This window comes from Epinephelus lanceolatus, chromosome 12, assembly GCF_041903045.1.
Source record: "Epinephelus lanceolatus isolate andai-2023 chromosome 12, ASM4190304v1, whole genome shotgun sequence".
Taxonomy (NCBI): domain Eukaryota; kingdom Metazoa; phylum Chordata; class Actinopteri; order Perciformes; family Serranidae; genus Epinephelus; species Epinephelus lanceolatus.
The window spans coordinates 18,352,176-18,372,717 of NC_135745.1; the positions used below are offsets into that span (position 1 = coordinate 18,352,176).

The 20,542-nt window shown below is 41.0% G+C and overlaps 1 protein-coding gene across 1 annotated transcript in view; it reads right to left on the reverse strand.

The window, feature by feature from the left end:
- The window catches only part of insra (insulin receptor a), a 65,458-nt gene that overhangs the window by 37,442 nt on the left and 7,474 nt on the right, over positions 1 to 20,542 (reverse strand). Inside the window, exon 2 of the mRNA XM_033649751.2 lies at positions 17,613 to 18,161. Coding sequence (XP_033505642.1) covers positions 17,613 to 18,161 — 549 coding nt within the window. The remainder of the gene's footprint in view (positions 1 to 17,612; positions 18,162 to 20,542) is intronic.

Below are 20,542 nucleotides of genomic sequence, written 5' to 3' on the forward strand. Positions count from 1 at the left end.
GAGACGCTCAATCCCCGAAGCCCGAAACGAACATCAACAACAAACCAACACAACTCCAGGCCCCTGTGTGACAGAGAATAATGCACCCTGTCAGGGCGATGCCAGCTTGGAAATGGGAGGTGAAGGAATAGATTTACACAGCCTGCCAGCCGACGGCGAGCTTCAACAACGTGGGGCGTCGAAAATGCAGAAAGAATCCACATTGCTCGCAAGGAATGACTCATACAGTTCAAAACGGCCCGTTGTCTGCAATAAATGCAAACACACTGCATGAAGAGTTACCAGACTTTTCTTCCTTTCTTGTTTCTACCAACATCTAAATGTACACCAGCAGGCAATTAGTAATGCATTTATACAGGCAAGGACAACCAAACCTCATCGTACCCTAAAGTCAGGGATTTCTGCCTAAAATTAAGAGCCTCCGTACTTTTCATTAACCACAATCCTCCCTAAAATCATTTCGTGGTGAGTTTTTCCAAGTTCCTTTTTTTGGCAGTGATGAAACAGGAGCATAATCAGGCTTTCTGCGTTGAGATCATATTAGACCCCAGAAAATGCCAAACGGGAATGCGGTGGTGCGCTGGTTGGTAATTAAAATTCCACGGCCATGACAAGGGTAGTATTTAGTTTCTTATGAAAGACGGTTTTTGCTGAAGGCCCAGAAGAGAAGAATCTTAAGAACAAATAAAGTGCTTTTGAAAATGGTCATCTTTCAAAGTTTGCACACTTCTGACAATCTAACTCTCTGTCTGTATGTACGTATGTCCATGTCTTTCAACTCTCTTGACAAGCGTTCATCCAATCGACTTCACACTTGGCGGGTGTGTGTGCAGTGTCAAGTGTCAGCTCTCTAGCTCTTGAGGGCTACATAGGACATATATATTAGTAGGACGTTACTACTGCCACTGTGCACTGTATTGAGAAGGGTTCCCTATACACTGTTACAGTGCCAAATTGCATGCAATCGTTTCTCCATTGTTTGCTACATGATGTGTTAGAGAACTGGATGTGCTACCGTTGTTCAGCCTTGCTTCCAATTTTGCCCAGTGGCAACTTGCAGTGTTGCAGCGAAAAATTCCCCTACAGCCCCGAAAGTATTTTCCCCATGGACCACAATTATAAAAGAGACATTTGTAAACTGCTGACAGGACACTTTGAACTACAATTGCCAGTTATGATGCTTCCTATTATGTATTTTTTTATCTATTATATTTGTAAAAATTTCCTTGAGCAATTTAAAAGTGATTTAAAAAATCTATTACTTTATCATAATGTTAAGTCTATGAGTCAAGCAGGAAGCCACAGGCAGGGTCAGCAGGAGAAACACTGCTAGGAATTTTCAAAGGACTACATACACCTGGACGTAAACCCCGATGCTAGAAACTTTTCTGGGGTATGCACCAGACGAGCAGTTCTATTTGGACTGAAGTGGGCTCTGGTATCTAGCTCTTATTATGGATATATGCAGTTGATTCAATAACAGATGAAGGAGGAGATACTGGAGACGTTACATTGTAGCCAACTCAAACATTTCAAGCATCAGCAAAATAACTTTTATAATAAACACTTTTGTTCCCGGAAAAAGCCTGGTACCAAAGAGCTAGCAGTTAACGAACGTCGCTTATACTCCCAAGGAAGCACAGTCTTGAGTGTTTGGATGAGTGGTTCTTGAGAAAGCTGCAAGCAGCAATATCACAGGCCAAGCAATCAGCTAGTTCAGAAGAGGCACTGCACTAGTTTAAAACAAACAGGCAGAATAAAAGAGCAGCAACCTGAGTATTAAGTAGTAAGTTGAGTGGTAACTGTCAAAATTGAACTTTGACAGTTGATTCGTGTTTCACATGTGACATGCATTGCTTGGCACTCACAGCTTGTACAGCACGACAGCTGACTAGATATTTAGGGATAATGACGTCATGCATCAAATATGGAAAAGGCAAAAAGGAAGAGACAAAAAGCTAACCAAATTACTTGTATAGTCAATGCATACAGAGGTGTAACTAATGACGATTGTAATTTTGGATTAATCACTGCAGTCTATAAAATGTTATAAAAGAGCAATCTAACCTAATGCTTGCTAGAATCCAATTCGTCTGGCAGATTATTTCGAATGTATTAAGGGAACCAGTTTTGTTACCTATTTTTAGTCAACTGAATGTGTGCAAAATGAAGATATATGAAAGTTGTTAATTTATGTTAATTTGAGGTGTATTTATTTGTAGATAACCATGGTAACAGTACACTGATCTCACAGTGTGTTGTCTCTGACTGTATGGTATATGACAGAAGGCCATCAAAGGCCAACATCTTTGATTATCTTGGTGTCATCAGGCTGGTATATGAAGTTATTTTTGGTCATTTAATAAGACCGAAGGCCTTCAGAGTGGTTTGTGTAGTACCATCAAGTCCATTACCTACAGGTCTATCTATATACAGCACATGTTATAGCTGATATTACTGTGTAGTGCCAGAAGAACACAGACTGCAAGAACACAAAATGTCCTAAACGTAATGGATGTAAATATGAGCCAGACATCAGAGTCTGTTTTTTCCATTGCCCAATTTACATATAATAAATGACAGTAGTGCAGGGCTCGACAGTGCGAGCATTTCACTCGCATTTGCGACTAAAAATAGATGTGTGTGAACTGTAAAAAATATTTAGGGGCTTATGTGCGCATAAAACAATCAGCCGAAGCAGCCTATATTTTTGTCAATAAAAAAATATAATAATCTAACCGCAAATGATGGAGGAACTCCAGCTGCCTTCCCTCTTCCCCATGTGACACAGTTATGGGCGGTTTTCCGAGCCACTGTCGGCACAATGCGCTCTTGTGCCGCGGTAGCACATACACAATGAATGAGTTTGTCGGCGGAGGTCTGCGCTTTGCGCGCTCTGTGTGAAAAGGGCTTAAGTCCCACTGTTGGCAGCGTGGAAATAAGTCAAAGTGTGGAGGAGATGGACCGGGTTAAGCGGCAGATCTCCAGGGAAGCCTGCTCCATTGTCCCCGTAGTTTAAATAATTTCAACTCTGAGCGCAGCGCTCGCGCGGAAAATCAGAGCGGTGCACGACGCCAAGGGTAGCGGTGCCGCTTTGTCAGGCGTTGCTGCCCTCTCCATAGACAAACAATGGGACAGCCAGCACAAAGCAGTTTTACAGCTGATAGTTTGTAGAGGCCTTTAGGGACCGTTCGCCACGGTACCGCTGCTGGGCAGGGTGGAAATAAAGCCCTTTTCACACAGAGCGCGCAAAGCGCAGACCTCCGCCAACGAACCCATTCATTGTGTATGTGCTACCTTGGCGCAAGTGCGCACTGCTCTGCCACCGAGCTGAGCGGCGCACGAGAGGGCGCATGTCGCGGCGTCTGCGCGCTGTGACAACACCTCGGCGCCGCGAGTCCAATAGCAGAGAAGAGCCTGAAGTAGACCCGGAAGCGGTCACCATGGAGCTGTAGCTCCTGAACGAGCCTGTACTCCCCCAAATCCTGTCCTCTGCGCCCTACCCCTCAGTGGGCGCCGCGAAAGCTCTGTGTGAAAGAGGCTTAAGTCCTTCAGAGTTTCAGAGGACCTGGAGAATGTTTTAGGATAGTAATAACATTATATAAGATAATCATATTGCAAAGATAATATATATAAGATAATAACATTAAAGACAAAATTAAATTGCAATACTTTTTCAAAACTTGATGATTTTACCTTTCTGTACATTTTGTATACAAATTCATTAAATAATTTTGCTTGTAAATGTCTATTTGCATCACGTTTATTACGGAAAACACATTATTTGATCAATTTACATTGTGCCCCTAAAGTTCTTTGTGCGCTCCTTACTTTTTCAACTTAGGAGCACATGTGCTCCTTGGGAAAAAAGTTAGCGTCAAGCCCTGTAGTGTACACCATATTTAGCATTTCCATTTCTATAATAGAATCAAAATTCTTCACAGTACTGTTAGTGTGATTACTGGTTTCTGCCCTGATAATGTCTGTCATTAATACAGAGCTGTGCTGGTTTCCTCTCTACTAGTGAGGAACAGATGTTATACAGTCCCCACTTCTATTTCCAAACATCTCTCTACCTACTGGAGCTCCTATAACTTTAATAAGAGTGAGATGGCGGTGAATGAAGATGGATGGATGGCGGGACATAGAATCAACAATGAAATATTGCCGCAAGCGGCAAGTGCGGATTCAAGCCCTTTCTTGGTCAACAGAAGGAAGCAGCTCAATTGCCAAAAATCAAAGCCACAAGCAGCAGCGAGCCGGTTTCAGGCTTCACAAAGCTGAGCAAAGTCCCTTCAGCTTTTTAAATTCTGCCTAAACGAGTGAGACCAATCACACACTTGTCCCACTATTACAATGTCTGCAGCTTTTCGGGTAATTACTTATCATCAAATATTTATAAGTAAAAATATAAAGGAAAAGCATTTATCAAAACGTGAAAACAGATGACTACTAAGTCGTGTAGAAACTGTTCATAATTTAGTTGGCTGACAATAAAAAGAACAATTTCGATTGATAAATCAATAAAGTCATCTATCGACCAAAACCAGCAAACATTCTCTGTTTCCATCATCTCAAATGTGAAGGTGAATTAATAGAGTAATTTTTCAAGCAAAAATGCCAAACATTTGTACGCTTCTCATTAAACAGATGTTTAAATATTACTTCCAGCTCTGGAAAATAATCAACATTTATTACATTTTATAGACAAAGTTAATAATTACCATGGACTAAACAATTAATCTATTGCTAGAAAAACATAATGGAAAGATTAACTGATGATTAAAAATACCTGCTAGCTGCAGCACTTAAACCAAGAAAGACAGATTCGCAGGATCTAAACTTCTTCTGGTCCTTTCTGTGTTACTCATCCTTTGCATCATCCTCATGATCACGAGAAGGACATGAACAAGTGACACGTTTAAACTCATTTAATTCATTTAGTCGTGTCTGACACAGAAAGCCGAAGACAGATATCAGCTTAGGACCGATTATTCTTATTCTAATGTCTAAATATTCAATTATGCGTCAAAACACAGATGAGGAAGATTAAGACTCAAAAACAACTGGGTTCAATCTAATTCAAATTAAAGCAAAATTAAGTACGTCACAGCGAAAGATTAAAACTGCTGTCTGAGTGTGACCTTATAAAAAAGAACCGGCTAATGACCTGGGTTTATTTGTCTCATTTTTTCTTGGTAACCACTTGTCAGCTCGTCTGACTCAGCAGCAGCAGGGTTCGATAGAGATTACTTGGGCAGCAACGGGAAACGTAAACAATTTCATTAACTGTCCCGGCCAGCGTTAATAGAACAAAAACACACAAACAACATGGAAAAGCACTTTTTGTTTTTAATGTCGCCCTGCCGCCGCTGTCATCAGAAGGCAGGATATCCAGTCTGTCCGTGACTGGAATAGAAATGATAAACACTGTGCTCTCACTGATGGGCAATTACACTGCCTGCTTTACAGGCAAATGACGCACGCCACGGCCTTGAATCTTCGTTTCCTTCCAGGGCTCAGTGTCAGACTGAAATAATGACTACCTTTGTGGTTGACTTTGACTACCTCTTATGACATCACAAGCATTTGTCACGCTTCCATCATTAATGCAACGACACAACACCCTTTAAAATAAAAAAAAATAAAAAATCCAAATTTTAGCTAACGCAATTAATCTTTTTATTAAAATAAAAAAAAATATATTAAAAAAAAATATTAGCAGGGAGAAAATAATCACGAAACCAGATCTATGATGGAAGGTCCACTAAAAAGAGTTTCTTCAATCAGAAAATGATCTAAGCTGCCAAGCGAAGTCTTTTTTCATTCATTAAATTGTCCACAGCGACCTACAAATGAGGTCCAATGCAAGCCGACACAGTATAGGTAATGCCGTCTGCTGTCTTTATTCATGACACTTTTGAGAGTCTGTTTGTTTCCAGCAGTGCCAACAACAGATTATGTGCAATAAAAAGAAAATCTTGGAAGTAAACATGACCAGTGATACAGACTGAGACAGCTTTAGGCCGATTTAATACCAGTTCGCCCCTCCTGACAATCGGAGGGGAAATCTAGTCCATGAACTTGGTCGGTACCGATGTTCAGTCCAGATTATGTGGTAATGTGAGGTGTTCAGTCTGTGAGGGGTTCAGACTGCACACAGACTCCGCAGGGCTGCTCAGATTATTTAGAACATGTACTACTATGATTACGCCAATGAGAGAGACAAGACGGTGTTTCCAACCACTGTAAAACATTCCAGCTCTTGAGGCTAACATTTACTTGCATACTACTGTTGACAGATAATAAAACTGACAGTTAAAATCTCACCTCCAGTTCTCGCTGAAAAATAGACAACCTGTGTTAACCATTTTCTCATCCAGACTCATTTAGCCTTCTGCTTTTGTTTTTCTCACTGCAAAGCACTGTTATAGCAAGATACCGCCATGCATCAGTCTCTGTTTTGTTTACATCTGCTTCCCCATGAGATCATGTGGGAAAGATCATCGAGGTGGTGCATTCACGCTCCCTCTGGAACAATAATATTAATAATATCCTAATAATACTGTAGTTTGTGCACGTTTGAGATAACAGAGAAGATGATCTGTGAAGTTTCTTCACATGTGCATGATACAGCCCAGCTTAGTTTTAAAATCTGGTAGGCTTCTAAAAAACTCCTATAGTCTGAGTCAAGCCTTAGAGAACTCCGACTTTAAATAAGAACTTTAACTGATTTAGTGCTGCACAGCTATAACGTGTGACTCACAATGTAAAGGTAAAAAAGGATCAACACTGATTAAGCGGAGTGACTGTGGTATCAAAATATTACAATGGAAGAAAGCAATAAGCAGCAGTCTTCAGAATAAACCTTTTCAAATCATTTACCAAAAACCAGTGGAAGTTATTCAAGTTGTGCTGTAAGACAAATTAATATCTTGTGTTTTGGATTTACAAATCTACTGCCATTTTTTCCTTCAACTTTTCACAATTTTTTTTTTTTTTTAATTCAGTTTTCTTGGGCTGCAGTAAAAACACTCGCACACACAATCTTTAAGCCTCTGAGATGCCAAAAATCAATTACATCTGTGTCCCTGAACCAACTCCCTTTTAGAGAAGTCCATTTTCAAGAGCACCATTACATGTTTTTCATTTCCTCATTCATTTGCAGCCTTGAGTACAATCAAAACACTGATGCATCAGTGCCATGTTATGGAGTGAGGTGTTATGGTATTAAACAATAGTTATATTTTGTCACACTGCATACAAAAGAAAGAAAATTAGGTGCAGGTACAACAGATTGCCATTACAGCACAAAAATGTCTTCCCCCAATAACACAAACCGTATTTAATAGAAAAATGACAACATAAACTATTAAAAAACATCTGGTTCAAGGCCTCGTGTAAAAAATGAGAGTAGATAAAAATAAACATTTCTTGCCAGTCTGATTGAACGAGCAGTAAAACAGCAGTAAGCTGTTGTAAATCGAATGGCTGTGGTGAGTGTGAGCGCGTACAGCAGTGAAGAAACGCCTGTCGGCCCAGCTTTAACAAATGCCTGAAATGTCTGGGATTCCATGGGAATGGCTCCAGAAGCTGAACGGCGAGGGTTCGCAGGGTGCAGCTCTACAAGACTGAGTGCCAGAGCAGTTAAGTCAACTCAAAGGAAAGGACTCATGGTGTGTGTGTGTGTGTGTGTGTGTGTGTGTAGGGGGGGGGGGGGGTCTGAGAGCATTCTGGATTTAGGCTAGTAGAATAGCCCTCTGCAAACTGAACCATGAAAAGAGTAGGCTATCAAGGCTGGAAAGAAAAGGGGGTAGATTTTTATGAGTTATACAAATCTGTCTGATCTTGTCTGATGCTTTTTTTCCTTTTCGTGGCTATAGTTTTACTATAGAAATAAGGGCAAAACAGGCCAAAATATATACAACAAAATAAGTTTACTAATTGGGTCCCTCATAGCTGCTGTGTACTTCAAGTTCTGCCGCTTTGCCAATTGGATTTATTCACTATTAGCGTCAACACAGCAGCTTTATTTTCTTGATCTGCTGAGGGTTGTTAAATGTAATGTCAAGACCTTTGTATCAATAGGTGTGTTTCTAGCCATCTCTTTTTGAGCACATTTGTGGAAAAATTGATGTATCGATAAAAGGCTAATGCAACTTAGTGCAATGAAAACGGATTCAGCGACTAAATGATAATGTACAGCCATGACTGATTGTCATTTTGTCCTCGTTGGATGGCTTATGCACACTGGGTGTTACCAAAACTCTTCCAAGACCACATAGCTGTTGTATTAGTTTTTCAAAGCTCTGTTTCTTTTGTCCACAGTGCTCTCCATTATCATAAATCCATTGTTTTCCTTCATTTGAAGCTTAACTGGTGCTCTTTTAATTACATCATACCATTGCTGGCACCTGACTGAGGAATTAGCACCATCTACTTCTTATCTTGCTGAGCCAACTCCAAATAACTGCCTAACAGTAGTGGATATTAAAGTACATGACTTTGCATTATTGTCTTTAGACAATTTTCTGAAAATCTGGTTAAAATTTGTGCTACATGTGGATAGAAACCCAACTAATGCTTCCTTGCCTCGATTTGTTCTAATTCTTTAACATTTTTTGCTTGTCTTTGTGTTTAACTTCCATTCAAATGTTTTACTTACTTTTAACTTTCTGCACCAAACATAGGAATAGGAAGAAGCATTTATTCGAGGCAGGCAAAGAAACCAAAGATGAAAGATAAACAGCTCACAGACAGGCTGAATATTTGTTTAGAAGCCTTTGCACAGTGGAAACAAAGAAGGAAAGGAAAGGAAAGGAATTCAAACATGATGCTGGTGTATGAGGTTTCTTTTGGGCAGATAATCTAGTTGCCAATAAGAAAATCCATGGCCCTTACCTTGTAAACTTGCTGGCCATATGTGCATGTGCAGTATATATTGTGTTTGTATGACGCTGGATTTAACTAGCTGTGTGAGATCTCTGAACGGAGGTTGCAATTCTGTAATTAAATCACAGCAGTCCATACTGTGGGCAGGTTATCCAGTTTGTCAGCAAATACATTTTGCACAAACCAGGAAAGGTAAAATAAGTTTGTCTCTGCTGGTGGTTTGAGGACATTTTCATCCAGTGGAATAGCTGTTGACGCTCAGCAAGGGCGTAATGTCTTTCACAAGTCTCAATTTTCTACCACCTTTGTTTTAGCTTTAACACAATCTAATTTACTTCTCATGGCAGTGAAGGTCAACAACGTGCAGAAGGCTGCAGATTTAAGCTTTAATATTGTATAGAGGATACAGAGTGAATGGTGGCCATGACAAAAATAGAAACAGAAGGAATGATTCATGTGATGGGAGGAGGACAAGGCTGGCTTGGCTTTCAAACACAGTTCATGTTTTTAAGGCAATGCCACAGGCAATGAATACAGAAGCCACACCAGCCCTCAACATGTCAAAGACATCTAAGAACAGTGTCCTGACACTGCTGGCAGGTTTAAAGTGACACACAAGCAAGTCAGGAGTCAATATAATAAAGCCATAGTTTCTTGTCACACCAGGGGTCACTTCCATCTTAAAATAATAAAACTTAATAACAATATTCTCCTATTTCCCGCCAGACAGCTTTACTAGCAGCTAAATTTGTCCTCTTTCCTGCCTTGCTGACCTCCCACGGGTCAGCCATCAGTATTTTGGTCTCATAAAAGTGTCTGCCGCTACCGAGGCAACACCCGAGGCCCCTGTGTTCATTCATAACCTCAGAGAGGAAGCAGACCAACAAAGACAGGAAACAATTGGGAAGAACTCTCCGTGAACTTCTACGACCACCATTGTTCAGGGTGGAAGAGGATCGTGGCGCCAACGCTGACCGTTGCGTGTGGGAGCTGCGACAAGGTCGGCAGAGGGGAGACCTGAGGGTCAACGGTGAGGCGGGACCCATTCCCCAAACCCACTCACCCCTGCTCACCTTCCTCACCCCCGTAGTGACCAGTGACCTCGCTTTTCCTCCTGATACAGCCCGGGTGAAAGACTGATGTGTTCATATCCATGATTACACCACAGTGTTACTCTCCTGTTTCCTAGCAGCAAGACTAAACAATAGCCATCCACTCTGTCTGCACACACACACACAGAGGTTATGTCCCTGTGTGATTTATAACCCATGTCTGTGTTGCCGTCACAGACTGACCCTGACAAATCTCCAAGTCCATCTTGTGATTGGTGGACAGACATATGTGATGTGAGCCAAGAGTATATTTGGAACATCCATATCAAGGAAGGTCCAGCGCAGAGTCCTCACCTGACCTGGTTGAAATGGGATTCATAGGAATACTGCAATTGTGACAGCCTGCATGAAACCAACAGCAGTCTCCCTGTGCCAGCAGGCTACAGAGGCACACATGCTACAAGTGTGGCAAGTGCCAAACCACTCAGAGGTTGAGGCGTCTGCTAAGAGCTGTTCACCACCTTATGGGAGCTTATTAAATATGTAACAGATCTTGCAAACCCAAACAGTGGTGAGAGCTGCTGTGGTGGCTGAGTGGGAGGAGGACAACAACCCCCCCTGGGCGCCTCATCTCCGGCAGAGGGTAGATAATTAAGATCACTTTTAATCATGTGTGTAAAATACTGGCCACCTGGGAAATACAGGCTAATTTATATCTCTCTGGGCTTGGTGGAAGGCCTGCAACAAAAACTGGTCTGAAAAAGAACAAACACAGACTGTGTTTGATTACAAAAGGAACAAAAATATTAAAAAAGAGCCTTTTAGTGAAGATGACACTTTTGTTGCAAAACTGAAAAATGACTGTAAAAGCACGTCTCTTAACAAATATCGTATACTCCGATGGGCGAATTCACAAAAGGATTGCAAAGCTTTTGTGACCGCTAGATCTACACAAATAGGACAAAAAGAAACTGTGTAATACTCAAAGCACCCGCAAAGTGTGAAATGCACTCTAACTGTGCTTCCAAGCCAAAAGCGTTTTGGTGCTCCTGTGCTATTGGCATGTATTTAAATTAGGTAATATGCATACATTTGGGCCCTTTCTATGCAAACTGGCTTCATTGCAAAACAGTCAAATTCACAAAGATCAGTGCAGTTCCAGTTATATCATTAGTGTCTTCAGAGTTGGTGGTAACGTAAAAGTAAATACCAAAAATGATTTCTCTCTCAAGTTCTGATGAATGCCTCTGCACCTCGCCCATCAAGACCTGTAGCTCCCGGTCTGAGAATTTCAGCTTTCTTTTTTTCTCCGCCATTGCTCTGTCTTCTGTGTTTTTGGCACAAAGGCACCATTTATTTTTTGCCACATGGCAATCAGAATTTTTTAATCAGAAAAAAGCGGCAAATTGCACTCAGCTGCAAAACTTTATGGGTGTTTTAGTGCCGTAATAACTTTTGTGAATCCCACCATGGAGACTAGGCAGATAGCGGCTGCAAGTGATGTGCAATGCAATGTGCTATCGGTGGCTGCAATCCATCCTTTGTGAATTTGCCAGCAAAAGTGTTACACATAAAAACTGGATTATGTGCACTGTTTTGACAAAGACTATTTTTTTACTTCAACTGGCATTTTCCGCAAATTTAAACAAAAAGAAGTCTGTTAGATGTGTAACATTAGGGACACCCTTAAAGACCTCAATGTTTTATGGTGCTGACCATGAAACACAATGTTCTGACATTGTTGCATATCATATCATTCCACATCTTCTCCCCCCTCATTTCCTGCCATCTCTCTACTGTCTTCTCTCTAGTAAAGACATACAGTAAGAAAAAAAAAAAAAAAAAAAAAAAAAAAAAGGACCAAACTAAAGAAAAAAAACTGATGGACAGATGGACATTCTGTTGGTGCAGCGGAAACGAGTAAGATCCCAACGGGAAGCCCCTGATATCTTATTGAGTCGGCGCCAATATTTTCAGCTGCCAGCCTCTTTCAGGGCTCGGGCTAAGCTGACGTGCTATCAGCCAAACAAGCTGTGCCGCATAACAGCCATTACCAAAACATAATCAAATGCCCATTATCTTCAAATGAGCGTTGGCAAGAAATAGTACTTCATTACAAGTAAACAGACTCAACTGTAATATTTCCCTTCACGCCAGCTCGTAATTTCAACTCAATTTTTTAAAAGGAAATAAAGGCCTGCTTTGTTTTGCAACATATTTAATAAACTTCTGTTTATAACAGAGAATTGAGATATTAAAAAAGGAGACATTAGGAGTTCCATAACTACTGATTATTGCCACTAACAGGGTTTTTCAAAATAGTCCTTTATGCGTTTTGGATTAAGGCTCGGCTTTACTCCATGTAAAGCATACAACAGCAACAGCAACATAATTTTGATTCTGTTTATGCCACATTAGTTGTTTGCATACATGGAAATGCTCACACCTGCAGTTGGTGTGTACAGTCTACGCATATAGTCCACATGGTCATAAATTTTGGGCTGCACGTGGATGTCTGCAGGGACCCTCACGGACATGGACTGTTGACCAAAGATCCCATCACACAACAACTATTTAAACTGTTATCTAATTACGTAATTGAGAAGCATGAGGATCTGTCAGATTCAACTTGTCGAGTGATAAACTCATGAATAACACTGCACATTCACTTCAATTTAACTTATCAGTCTAGTGATGCTCGCTAAAGTCACATTCTTGCTGACTGGCTGACTACTGCACAGTGTTAACTTGTAGTTTAAGTGGTCAAAACATCTAACCCATACAATATATGAATATGTTACACTGTCCAACAAGTAATCTGTGACATGACACAATGACAGAAGCCTCTAAAATGCACAGTAATCACCAAGTGCTCAAGCTCTGTTAGAAAAGCTTTTTTGTATGAATGTCTGGTTTGTTAGTGTGTTTGTCTGGCATTCATCTTTATAACTCCATGACATATATCAAACATAATTTGTACACAACTTCAAAGAGTTAATTGCCAAGATGAGAGAGATGCTTTGCAGGATCATGTCTTGTATTTACCACTATTACAGTTGTTACATGTTGTGTGTATTGTGTGTGTGCCTGTAGCCAAATCTAATCAGCTTTAGTAATGAGCGTCTCCTGCAACCTTGCTTTGCCACTTTGCTTAACAGACGCACCCAATTTGGTGTAAAAAGGAGGGGGAAATTAGGAGAGAAGCTCAAATTACCCCTGTTACAGAGGCAGGGAAGGGAAATGGGTTGTGACTCCAAACATGGGAGCTAAGCCAAGCCTTGTGGCTCTGCAGCTTTGTTTTCTGCTGGTGTACAGACCAGAGAAAGTGTGTGTGACCCGCAGTCACCTGTGGCACTTAAACAGCACTTAAAGCTATACCATGCAGGATTTTCCTAAAAAAAAAAAAATGTATCTCATACAGAAGTATTCCCTCTCAATCATAACTTATGACCCACTTGAGGAGCGTTGCTATGTATTTTCCTGCAGAGAATCTGCCTTCCATTTGAATTCTCTTATGTTATTCTTACTTTCTGTGTTTGGGACGAATATGGGGGTGTACTTCCACTGCGCCCACGTGAGGTAAGGACTTTATAAAAAGGTAGCGACCAGGTGCCAGATTGGTATTAACAGGCAAGAGCCACAGATCCAAAAGGCACAGTTTCAAGTCTATACCACCTTCCTATCAAAAGTTATTTGCGAACATACCTTCCCATTTTTGGACCTGACTCCTTGAGTTTCGAGTTCACCCACTTCCCAATGTCCTTGAAGGTCGGGTGGGCTCTACTGATGCAGAAGGGCCGAAAACGGGAGTGTAAAGTTTAGTTTCAAGTCTATACCACCTTCCTATCAAAAGTTATTCGCGAACATACGTTCCCGTTTGTGGACCTTACTCCTTGGCAAAACGTCTGACAAAAATGATTCTGGGGTGAACTTTCACTTTCGTTTTCGCTGGCGAGTGTGTTTACAAACAGTAACCGACAATCCTGCGTAGTATAAATTTAACCACTGCCTACATTTTGCATAGCAAAATTATGAGAACTAAAAGAGACTTGCTGTGTATAGATATAAAGAATGCAGCAAATTTGGGAGAAGCAGCTTACTTTAAGAACTACAGTAGGTCTATAAAAAGCAGTAACAGGGTACATCTGAAGAGGACACCGAATGCCTTGCACTCTGTCCTGCGGTTCTAGCTGGGGCTTAACAGATCTTTTCATGCTTTAGTGAAAGTAGGCAAAAAACCGCAGGTCCCAGACCTCAAGACCACAGGCCCTGCCCGTGCCGAATGCAGGCCCATGACTGTGCTTGCCAGTCAACGTTTGGTCTTGATTCATCGTCAGAGAATGGCACAAAATTAGGAAATTGTCTCTGCTGTGAGACTTTTTATGAAACACTTCCGCCTTCGCCACAATTTGGCAATAGGCCTTCTGGTCCTGTTCTAAAAATGCCTTCAAGGATTTGTGATGACTATGAGCAGTCACCTAAAGCACAAAGTCATTAGTGTAAAAAACTATTTAAAAAGAAAAAAAACAACGCTCTTAAGTGGCACGGGGACTGAAGAGCATAATAATGGAGCTCGCTCAGCTCAAGAGAAACTGCCACACCAAACAAACATTGCTAAGAGCCTCAAAAGGCAGACATGTGCAAGGAATCTCGTTCAAAAGAGCTGTTAAACTAACGCATGCAGTGTTGCGTAATGGTGCGAGCCAAGGTGTTCAGACAGCACCCATGCGCAAAATTCTTCCCAGTACTCGAACTTGAACTCTTTGGCAGTGTGAAATGGGTGGGCTTGTCATTTTACAGTAAAAGTCAGCACACAAGGGCCCATGTCACAGGGGCTGTGCTTATGGGGGGACAATGGGAAACATGCCACGATGTCTAATATCTTCTTTACCTCCTTCACACATCATGAGCAACGACAACACTACAGTCTATTGAGAGTAAACATTCAAAGACTAACTGGCGAGGTGTTGCGTCACATTAGAGTACAGTTCAAGCTGCATTGACACAGAAGTTGGCCTACTTAACTAAACCTGAGCACATGACGCAGCTCTCACATTTCAACACTAAAGAAGGGACATAACTCACTTTTGGCAAAACAACTTTAAGGCTGCAAGTCAGTCCATTCTGAAACAAACAAAGAACTATTTTTGTTTCAAACATTGACCCTCATGAGCTTTTATTTGGTCCAAATGGAGAGCTGAATTCTGTAAATGTTAGACCAGTTGGACGTGTGGCTAAAGAAGGGGAGAAGGGGAGTGAAAATAATGATGTGTTGATGGAAAGCAGATCTACACAAATATGCTACTACTAGTCATATGCAAAATGCACAAGACAATAATGTAACTGTTTGAGTTTCTCAATTATAACAAGTGTTACAAATATGGGAAAAGAAACTAAGCAAAATCCACCTGTTGAAGGGTCCACATTGCTTAATTTGTTGGACCACCATTTTATGAATATTGAATTTACAATCATAACAAGGATCATAGCAGCACATACCCACATTTGACACTGAGGTTGAACGTTGAAACCAGCTAATTTTTTGGCCTCATCCAATATTCAATTATAAAAACTATAAACAATTAACTGTTTTAGTACTTGGTGGTATTTAGTCCTGATCCAGGACAGTTACACATATCACAGTGGCCATTAGAGGGAATCCAAACATTTCAAGCACTCCATTCATTAAACTTGTGGAGGGCAATGGATAAAATCTTATTAGCAACTGATACGCATACTAAAAAATGTGTCAGGCACCCAAAAAGAAAAATTAATTTGACAATAATGTGGTGGCTTTATTGAAGTCTATATAAACCATGTTAAATTACTGATGGAGCAGAATTTCTTCCCCACCTCCTGCTGCAGCTCCAGCGTGCTCAGTGCTGTCACTGGTGGCTGGAAACTTGTCTGTAGTAACACCACTGATTAATGCATAGTTCACACTACACAAATTTAGTCCTGATTTTCCACTTGTCAACGGTTTTTGGAGCTCCCTGACAAAAACCCCAGTTTAGAGGCAAATTGGCATTGGCTTGATGCTTGCAAATTAGTGCTTGAGCGCTATGTGAGAACTGTTCAAAGGCACAAGTCGAGAGGCCCGCCGTTGCATTGCAGACACAACCCAGATATCTAGCATTTAGCTATATATCTGGACCTGCTTGGGACCTGTTGGTGAGCTAAAGTCAAGTATTTTCGTGCCAAAACATAGCTTGGACACTAGACATAATCACTGGGGACTCCTCCTGATGAAAGATCTTGCTGTGTGTGACCTCCTGTCACCGGACAGTCATGTGGTGTGAAAACCACCACAATTTTATGGCTCCCAATTACAAGACAGCAGTTTGTGTAGGGTGAACACTACAGCGATCTAACGACTTCGAAAGTCGTGTAGTGTGAACTTAAGCCCCGTTTATACAACAACGATTTCAACTGAAAACGATAAATTTTAGTTGCGTTTTGGCCGATCGTTTACACGACAGCGGTGTTTTGGGTGCCTGAAAATTCAGCGTTTTGAAAACGGGTTCCAGAGTGCAACTTTTTGGAAATGGCAGCGTCTCCGTTGTCATGTAAACTTGCAGTATGCAGTTTCTCTGAAAACGGAGACTTTTTGCACATGCGCATTACAGTTCCAGTCACTAGGCATGCCGACCGTCACAACAACAATGCCAAGCTCTGTTTGTGCTGCTCACCCTGTTGATTTGAAGTTAAGTGTAGATCTGTTACTGTAGCAACTCCACCTCGTCGTCCATCCAGACAAAGTTATCTGTGCATGCTTTCGCCATTGTGTCTTCTTTGTTTTGGTTTGTAATCACTGCATTGTAGAGGAAAGTGCTTCAGCGCAGGCGCAGGGTGTCATGCCTTGGTGGTGCTTTGCAAATTTACACTGCCACCCATTGGCCTGGCGTGCATACTACAGTGTTTCCAGTAGATTTTGCGGCTCCGTGTGAACGAGGATCGTTTCAATAACGTCGTCATATAAATGCAGAAGTTTTTTAAAACACAAAGGACAGACTTTTCCGTTTTTAGAGAAACCGTTGTCGCCTAAACAGGGCCTTAGTATAAAACCATAGTCTCATTTATAAAGCATTATATATATTGCTAAGAAGAATGCATTCCATCCAGTGAATAGTTATCTTCGCTCTTCTTTTCAAACCAGATTGTAGAAATGTCGAAGTGTCTGGAATGTTCGGATTCCCTCTGACAGCCATCCAGGACTGTGAGATGAAGTATTATGTTATGGTCCTGGATCAGAGCTAGATAGAACTGCTGCTTGTTTGCAGATTGTATGACTCAATGTCTCCCATAAAAAAATCACAGGGAGCAAAGAGGTGCAACTAACTATTATTTCTGTTGTCGATAATTCTGTTAATTATTTTCTTGGTTAATTGTTAAGTTGTTTGGTATCGATCAGTGCTTCCCCAAAGCCCTGGATGACTCCTACAAATTGTTTTGTTCACAACCCAAAGATACTCAGTTTAGTGTCACAGAGGAGGAAAGCAACCAGAAAATATTCACATTTCAGATGCTGGAATCAGATTTGACCCTGATTCCTCTAAAACCAGTTGATTAATACATTTGTTGATGATTGTTTAAAAGTTGACAACTAATAGATTAATTGTTGCAGCTCTATAATTTATAACATGAGAGTTATAACAGAAGACTGCTTACTTCTTTGACAGTGGTTCTGAGTCCAGCAGCGTTCACTGAAGTGTCCATTGATGGTGGTGGTCTGGCAGGTGGTCTTTCCGATGGCTGCGCCTGGGCACACGTCTCCACACTCTCTGTCGTTCTTGTTGGCCATGATGTAGTTGTCCTCCACTGAGTCTAGGATCTTGGACCAGTCCAGAGTGGAGAGATAGCACAGATCTGGGTTCTTTTCGATTCTCACTGCTCCGCGGGTGATGTTCATCAAGCTATGGAGACCGATCTCTCGCAGCTGGAGCATCTCGAACATCACAAGGGCGTAGTTGAAGAACAGGTTGTTGCCTCTGATGACAGTTAAGTTGGGGAAGAGATCACTGAGGGTCTCCAGGCCATAAACTCTGAAGAGCAACAGGTAGTCAGTGACCACCCTCAGTTTGGGGAAACTGAGGCCCCGGAAATCCTCAGGCTTGGTCCTGAACATGAGTAAGATCTTCAGGTGGCCTTCGATCACAGTGCAGTTCTCTAGCGTATGTAGGTTGGTCACATTGTTGCGGATGTCCTTGCTTGGACAAACTAAAAAAAAAAGACACAAAAGAAAAGACACATGTTCTTAAAAACATTCATGTATGACTCATAAAACAAATAAAAACATGGCTCAAATATATAACGTGGAAAGGCTGAGATGTACAGTTATGTCTCAGGGGTTACTAAACAATACTGCATTATGAATAGGAAATGTTATGACTCTCGGACATGAACAATAAAAGACCTTCCAAGAGACAATTTATCTTGTGTAGTTGTTGGCGGATTCCAACTGCTAAACGGGACTGATGCGTTAGGCAAGATGTCTGCTCTGTAAACTGGAAAAACAGGGTTGAAGAAGTCAGACACGGTCTCAAGGAGGAAAATAAATAGATCTCTTGGTAATTAGAGGGGGTATCTCACTAAAAAATATGTGGTTATGTCTCTGGCTTTGATGAAGACCAGACCATCTTCGCTGACATTTTGTTTAGCAACCACATATCTGGCTGTGAGCCACTGTCTAATATGGAGTGCTGTCATCAGTGTGAGGCTGTGCTCATCCTTGGTTACGCTGAGTTGATTTGTGGAGTTGCTTCTGTAACTCAAGACACTAAAAAACATTAGCTAATACATTAAAAATATTTGTCTGGGAGGCGAATTCAAGCACTGATGGTCAAGTATTGCACCAGTAGTAGATCTGTGGCTTTGTCAGTCCTCACCCAGACACATGATCCTGTTTGATGGGAAATTCCTTAACTACATTTTAACTGTCTCAATCATTTTAAATTCTACTGTATCACAATAACACAAGGGACTAATGTCAGTCAATCAGTCATATCAGACAATAGTGAACAAAGCTGCGCACAATTTGTCTTTTAATTACTTGATTTGTTCAACCAACAGCCTCAAACTCAATAACATCCCATTTAACAATGATATATAGCCCCTTGAGGCAAATTTGTGATTTGGGATATTGGGCTATATAAATCAAATTAAACTGACTTGAACAAAGAATAGCACCAAATCCCCACATCTGGGATGCTAGATGCATTTTTGCCCTTGTTGCTTCAAGAAAATACTTCATCGATTCTAGATATGCTTGAGGAATTCTTTTAATCAACTAATTGATTAAGTAGCTCATTGTTTCAGCTCTGGATCAATGCCAACTACACTGCAACTCAAGACTATCATTTCTTGAGATCATTTTCCAGGACATTTCCATTCGAAGTTTATATTGTCACAGTGTTTGCACAACATAACTGAAAGCCACCTATTAAAAATACTTAACATACATAAACTACCATTTGAATGTTAATATGATCCTGAACGTAACTTTTGGGGAACTCTGATAGATAGCCTAGTATTTCATTCTCAGCTAAAGGAAAAAAGGAGAAGTTTGAAACATTTTTAAGAGACATTTTACAAGAAGTTTTAGGACATTTAACCTTTTCAATTCATTTTCCATGTGTTTTCCATGACTGGAAAATTTGTCAAATTTTTTCTAGGTTTTCCAGGGCGCGTGGGAACCCTGATAATGTAGTACAGTGCTCTTGAATCCTCCTGCATAATACATTAAACACTATTACACTCAGGGGGTTCTATACGAAGAGATCTGACAGTAATGAGGATATCCTCAACACTCTGCTCTGGATATAAGCCAAACTCTTAAGCATATGCTTTGTGTGACATAACACAAGTAATGATGGTCATAAAGATGTTTTCCTTCACGGGTGTAATGTGGCACATTCCAGGCCCAATTTTACAGTTCACAAGTCACGGCTGCAGCTGGAGGTGTGCTGCTGCCTGGTGAGTGGACTGTTTTTGTTTACCAACCAACCCACCGTTGAGCTGGGTGCATCAGGCCAACTGGTTGGCCATGTGGGGAAGAGGTATAACAGCTAGGCGTGCACCTCTTTATGGCAGCAGCTCATTTTACACCTTCTGTTACATAACAGTACAAGACAACCAGCTCACACACACACAGAGTGTCCAATCACTGAGTGTCCAAACAACAAGCTTTTCACTCCATGACCTTAACCAGCATGCTTGCTCCACAGCAGTTATCTACAGTTCAGCCTACAACTTTGAGGCTTGTTTAAAATAAACACAAAATGTCCTAACATGGGTTTTAACTGCATGCTATTAAAAGGAACTTGGCTCGTTGAAAGTACATTTCTCTTTTTAAACTATATTTAAATCTGCAGCTCTCTTTGTGGCCTTGGGTCCACAGCCGAATTTTAAGCATGAATGGCATGCCACAAATCTGTAATTTCAACACATCAACCTCCAAATGAAACATTTCCGATCAAACTGATGGTAACTGCCAGAGGAGTCTGCAGCGATTGTAGCCTACAGTAGATCCATCAAGGGACACATTTACAACTACAACAAGCCTTCATATTCCTAATACAAGACTCCACACACACTCAAAC